The 6,845-nt window shown below is 37.8% G+C and overlaps 1 protein-coding gene across 1 annotated transcript in view; it reads left to right on the plus strand.

Annotated features, from left to right (window-relative positions):
* The window catches only part of LOC104166655 (myosin-IIIb-like), a gene marked incomplete at its 3' end in the record, with an annotated part of 21,668 nt that extends 15,210 nt beyond the window's left edge, over positions 1 to 6,458 (plus strand). The window contains exon 6 of the mRNA XM_009706667.1: positions 6,313 to 6,458. Within this exon, the coding sequence (XP_009704969.1) occupies positions 6,313 to 6,458 (146 nt within the window). The remainder of the gene's footprint in view (positions 1 to 6,312) is intronic.
* Between the last annotated feature and the right edge of the window lie 387 nt (positions 6,459 to 6,845).

The raw sequence follows: 6,845 nt of genomic DNA on the forward strand, positions 1-6,845 counted from the left end.
AAGCTTTAACAAGCTGCAGTAGTAAGGAGTTACGCTGAAGTTGCTTAAAGTCCAGAAGGAAAGCAGTGAAATTCAGAGAGCTGAATTGGAATACAGAGGTTTCTTTAAAGGAGATGGCACATGAGAGGCAGAGAGTGCAGCAGGACAGCACTAGTGAGCTCTCCCTCCAGAGAGGGGTCAGGCAGAATACATCACCTCCTCTTTGCCTTCAGGAGAGCTGACCTCCTCATGGGCTAGCATGGCAGGAAGGGGTTGAAAAGGACATGGCAGCTGGAGGGAACCTCTGGCAACCTTGCCAGTAACCTTGATAACATGGCCATAATCTTGTGAAGGGATGGGGAGGGGTTGCAGATGCTTCAGTTTTGTTTGAACTTAAACAGCAGCTATGGAGGGGTCATAAAACTTTCATGTAGTGTGTTTAAAGATTTAAACAACAAAAAACCAAAACCAGTAGACAAAATCATATCACACTGCCCTGCACTGAGATCCCTACATGAAATATGTTTACTTATGAGGCTGGAGTTGCCTCTGAGTTTTCAGTTTCTTTGTGAAACACCATTTACAAATCTGTTTGATGTGTGTAGTGTATATACTTGCTGTTCAGGAGTAAATCTGTGGGTCAGAAACAAAATATGTCAATGACATTAGTAGTAGTAGTGTTGAAGCCATGATGGTCTTGTATAAAACGAAATAGATTTGTGTGCTCGAAAGCTTATCTGTTTTTCCTCACTGTATCATTTGGTCTAATAAAAGGTATTATGTTTCCTTACAAATGTAGCCTGCTGCCAGAGCAGTCTAATGGTCTCAGGAATATTTCACTTGGGTGAGTTAAAAATAGAAATAAAAATCTATTACTCGCAGCTGTTAAAACACATTTGTGTACTTGATATAATTAATTTTCAATGAATCAATGTTAATTGTGATAATTACTCATAACAATTATTTAAAATACTCATTACTTTTTGTTTTGGTAACATTTCTAACAATATAATAATTTTCTGATACACCATGGAAAAAATTATATGATGATAATAAATAAGGAACTGAAATCCAAATAAGAGAATGAAGGAATCTGGAACTAATTTCAATCACAAATTTGTTCTTTTTTTAATTATGTGAACATGCTTGAGGGGGAGGGAGGAAGGGAGGGAATGAGGAAGCAAGGGAGGGGTAGATAGGTATCATTTTGGTCTGGATAATTCAGTATCCCCAGTGCTGCTAAATGCTATCATGAGAGACTTTTTCTTTTTTTCAGTGCATAGGAATTAGAAGAATGTTTAATATTATATTTCCTATATAGATAAATTAAGTTGGGTTACATAGTGTCAGGTGGAGCACAGTTGATTTATTTCATTTGACTTGCATAGCTAGCAATTTTTTTCTCCTTGCAGCAAGGATAACAATTTTGTGCCACATTCATTTTACATATGCAGTGCTTTTCAGCGTTGTGCTCGTACACCTCATAAGCTGCTTAGTTAGCTACATCAGCTGAGTACAGCACCACCTTTCTTCAGGAGCGTCAACCTTTTTAACTCCAGACTCCTTTCTGCGGCTGGGTCACCGGCACTGAGTGCATAGCAATGGTCTCCAGGTAGCACATCTGTACTGCTGTTATTGGTGTTGTGTATGCTTGCAGCTATACTTTGTACGTGCACGGTATATACTGAGCCAAAATGAAAGTAAGTTCACTTTTAATAATTCTGGCTAAACTTAGAAGGGTTTGATGTACTTCGCTTCAGCTAAACATATGTATAGCTTCCTCTCTGCCCACAAGTATAACCACTGTACAAATAACGGGTAGTTCTCCATATTATCTGTTTTCCTTCTTTCAAATCCACCTGTGATCTGCTTATGGGCTTGCTGAAGTTCAAAGAAATCTTTGCGTTGATTTCAGAACAAGTCAAATTATATCCCTGAATGTAAAGTCTTCTTGTCAGGTGTGAATCATGTTGTGTATCTCTGAAGTTTTGTGTTGCTGTAGAAGTGATAAATCACACAGAATGCCTTATCAATGGCTTCTCTAAATTCCCTTTAGTTAGTGTGACTGTTTTGTTTATGTGCCATCTTTGCCAGACCAGTGAATTCCCCCCCACCCACCCTGACCCAGTGTGACCCTCAACACAATTAGTGTTGACAACTACCATCACCTTGTCTATTTTTTTGGTATTTAGGTGCTTTCCATCCTACAGCACGATGGCTGGGCATGAAATCATGATGAAATTACAACTAATACAAAAGGTGACAGCCTGTCTCCTTAGCAACCTGGGCCACTGTGTACACATAACCAGCCCATGCTGAAGTGAAAGGCTTGGTGCTTATTCCCATGGTGTTTACTGGCAAATCTCAGGATTAACTACATCACTCCCTGAAGCTTTGGCATGAACATAGTGTTTGCGGCAAAGCAAACTACCTCTTCTTTTTTTGCTTGTACAAGCAGGGGAGGATTTTGCTGGATATAAAATAGGTACAGATGTGATGATGTCTTTGCACAAGGTAGAGAAAGGAAATAGCATTTTCTTCAGTTTCAGATCATTTCTTCTAGGCCTTCTGTCTTCATGCCCCGCTGGACAGAGCAGGCATCAGCAGTGCTGAGAGGCACTCTCAGCTCCAGAACTCAGACCAAAAAGGGCAGATGTTTCAAAAAAATAAATATCTCTGAGTTCCCGATGGAGACAGGAACATAATAAAAGATAAGTCAATGGCATTTTTCCTTTTTGTATTTGGCTTTTAGAGATTTTTGCTCTGCAGTTAGTTGCAATAGTTTTCAAGGCAAAACAGGTGTGGTGCATTCCCAAGGATTTAGCTTGTAAACTATGACCAAGAGAACTCTTTCTTCTTTAGATTTCAAGGTAGGGTGTTATCTGCTAGCCAACATATAAAGAAACTGCTGATGTGCATGTTTCATCAAGGAAAGAGCTGTAAAATTTGATTCTTGCTTTAAAAATTAAAATGAGTGGTGTTGGTGTTTCTCTAAGTGGTACTTAAGTTGGTAAGATTCTAATAGTAAATACCACAGAAATTGAAAACTGTTCCAAACCAAAGTGATCATTAAATTTATATACATGCTGCATAGTCGGTGTCAAAAGAGCAGCTCGTTTTGTATGTTTTCTGTGAGGCTGATCTCACTATAGTCAAGCTAACTGTCTAAAACATATTGGGCTGCATGGTCTACTGGCTGAATTTTTGTAAACAAAGAGAATGCAGATTAAGGGGGATATTTTTCTAGAAGAATCACTGCAGGCTCTGCTATTAGAACAGAGGAAAATCTGACAGTGTTTAATTCCGCTCTGTTAGAGTGCCAGTATTTTGCCATAGTGTCATTTTAGTGCCAGGTACCATATTTACTGGAGATGTAGCTGTTACCTATGGAGCAGAAGACATACAAAGATGCATTATACATTCCTTTCTCTTTGTGTGGTAGGTAATACATTGTGAAGTTGAGAAAAGCTCAAAGACTTTTTTTTTTCTTTTTTAAAACAGCCACTGCAGTATACTTTCTTGTCCCCATCCATTATCAGTGCAGAGCCCTCTGATGCTCATGTTAGTGTAGCTTGTTAAACTTTCTAAGAACTGAGATACATAGAAAGTTTTGACGTCGGCCTATAGTTAGAAGCAATTGTGATGTGCTTATAGAGGTGAAAGCAGTGGTGTCTTTGAACGTAGGAGCCTGGCTGTGTTTGTGTCGCTGCTGACAAAGTCCAATGTGACCTTGAGCAGGTCCTTCTTTTCCTTCCCTTGAAAATGAAAATATATTCCTCTGCGTCTTAAAGTCTGAGAACAAATAGACAAGTATTTGCAAAGGACTCAGCACACCAGGCAACTTCTGAGGTAGCCACTTCCAGGAGATGGGCTCTAGCAGCTTTTTAACCAAGTGGATGAATATTTTTCATGTGTTAGAAAAGACAGGAATACACAGTGCATTTAATTAGTCACATATGGATAAGCCACTTGCAACTTCTGAGTGGTGGCCTTGGAAGCTGACTTGCATGATTTTTTTTTTTTTTTTTTTTTTTTGAGGAATTGTCCTTGAATATACAGATGATTTGGGGAACTGTATAAAGAAAGAAAAATAACCAAGAAATACAAGCTTCCCTTTCAGTCTCTGAGCAAAACTGCAATGAAGGAAACTCCAGCCAACACATTTAAGTGTCTCTGATGGATCTCCACACTGACTTTCTTAGAAGTTTTTACATCAAATTTGGTTTCTTTTCTTCTAAGGAAATGAAATCATATAGGCCTCTGAAATAAGGGTGTGGTGGTTTAAAGTGCTCTGCCTGAGTTGCCTAGAATCTGTCTACTGCACAGTAGAACTCATCTTTTTCAAGAAACAAAGGGATCTCTGGAATGAGATCAAGGCTATAATGAACTCATTGAAGAGCTAAGAAGTATTTCAGAGCTTTCAGTTAAGATACTCTGTTGAAGAGAAGGGAGGTGGGAAAATGATCTTTGTGTGACATCTTTAAAAAACACCACATTAGGTAACAAAACTCTGCCTGTTCAAGTTGAAAAAAAAAAAAAATCCCTGAACACTCTTTTGCAGTGCTTTCTTTCCTTTTTCCCTGTTCTGTTTATTTGATAGTTGATGTGTAGGGGAATGTGTATGTATGTTTTTCTCAGGTGGTTTGCAGACATTTTGCTGACCACTTTATCATGTCTTACAGATCACCAGTGTTCCTCAGACAATAGTTGAGAACCTGGTCTAATACTCTATCACAACCCTTACAGCAATAAAGGGGAAATACCACTATCAGTAGGATATGAAAAGAAATTTCTTTGGCATACTAACCTGGAAAAATTGGGGAGGAAGAGAGATCTCAACACTTGTCAAAACATTGATAGAATATTCAGGAAAGGTCTTAATTTTTCTGGACTGATTTACTCTAAGAAAAGAACTGAATGATTAGTATATAGCAAAGGAGTTGCTAATGCCCACCTTTATTGCAAAAAAACCCCAATAAATATACATTTTGGTGTTATTTTAACTAGTATGTTCAACACCCTCACTTTCTGATAAAATAAATGAGTGCTGTATGATAGGGTCATGAGTCCCCAAGTAAGAGATGGACAGGTCCTGTGGGCCTGTTGGATAGAATCTCTACCAGAGGCAGGAACGCCTCTGTTAGGTGCAGCTTATGGAGAAAGTAACCAAGAGGTTAAGCTGGAATCAGCATCTTCTCAGGAAAGGTTTTCTTACAGCAGACTGTGTCAGACTCTGTGTGTCTCTCTGCCAGCAGCTACCTAGGGTGCTGACTTGCATGTTGGCATCTCTGCAAAGTGTTGTCCCGAATTGAAGCCCTAACACAAGAACTCAGAAGTAATACAGAAGTAAAAAAAAAAATAAAAAATCTCTTCTAGAGCATCTTCTAGATACAGCCACCCTAGGACATGCTGCCAGAAGTTCTGTTTATCTTAAGTACAAATTAGTAACAAAACTATGAGAAAAATCATGGAAGCCAATATTAGCGATATGTTGGGATCTGACAAATTGTCAAAGCAGTTAGTCTAATTGATGAGATTTGGGAAGACCAACTTGAGACAGGATTCCAAATCATGATAGACTAAAAGGCAGTGAAACTGTGATTTTTGTCTCATCCCTTTGCAAAGGTAAGGGCAAAATTTAAACTTTAGTTTGAATCTCACATCTAGATGCAGAATTGTTTCCAGCTTATATGAATAGTTAGCCTATGGTTAGAATGCAAACAGTGGGTTAGCTGGAAGTGTGCATCAAGTTTGTGATGTAAAACAGTTCTGATGTCCAAGGAGAGATTCCTGTTAACTTCAGTTTTTCTTAGACAAGGTACATGGTATGTTAATTAAGATTTTTTTTAAATGACTCAAATCTAGTAGAGACAAACAAACAAAAAAAAAATGGGCAGAAATGACTGATGGAATATTCTTATCTAAAAAACAGCTGTGCAAATCAGTCTATCCTCATGAATAGTCATAGAAGTTAATAAGAATAACATCAATAGGGTTCTTTGCTATTGTAATAGGTTTCTGTAAGAAGCGCTTTTAGAAACAGAATTTAGTAGAGTGATGTTCTTTGCATAGATATTTGAGGCATCCCATGGAGCTTAATGTATTTTTAAAAAGAGAGAGATTGTTTTTAAAGAAAACAAACCTAAGAGAAGTTCTAATTCACTGTTACTTTTTTGTGGCGTTTTTCCTAACTGGGATATACAGGCAAAGATACAGATTTGAAAGCTACATAGGATTTTAGACATGACTCGAAGAAGTACTTTCATGTCAAGCTAGGATGGCTTGAATTGTACATTAGGTTAAAGCGTTGTTTTCTCTGCTTTTTTCTGATAGGTCATTGCTTGTGAACAACAGTATGACTACTCCTATGATGCTCGATGTGACGTATGGTCCTTGGGAATAACCGCTATTGAACTGGGGGATGGAGACCCTCCTTTATTTGACATGCATCCGGTGAAAACCCTTTTTAAAATTCCAAGGTATGGCACTAGATGGCTCTCTTCACTCACTAGTTTGTTCAAAGGAAGTCTAGTCAAAGGAGAAAGAAATATTTGGTAAATGTTTGTGCTTCAAATGCTAAGAATCTCTCATAGGAAAAGACATTAAAAAGCTGTAACGTTAAAGACTTTTTTTCTTCAGCCTGACTTCTACAATAATTTACATTTAGAGCTCCTTGAAATGATAAAGACTTATGTATTTATTTTATCCTTATCTTAGAATATAAAATCATGTAATATCAAGGTACCTCCCTTCAAAAGTACTTTTCTTAGCTACTATTGATGAAAACATTGGTTTCAAAAGAGGAAGAAGCCAAGATTTGTAACTGTTGAATAACATTTTTAAATGTTATTCCCCATGGGTCTTAG

The sequence above is a fragment of the Cariama cristata genome, unplaced genomic scaffold, assembly GCF_000690535.1.
Source record: "Cariama cristata isolate BGI_N322 unplaced genomic scaffold, ASM69053v1 scaffold19608, whole genome shotgun sequence".
Classification (NCBI taxonomy): Eukaryota; Metazoa; Chordata; class Aves; order Cariamiformes; family Cariamidae; genus Cariama; species Cariama cristata.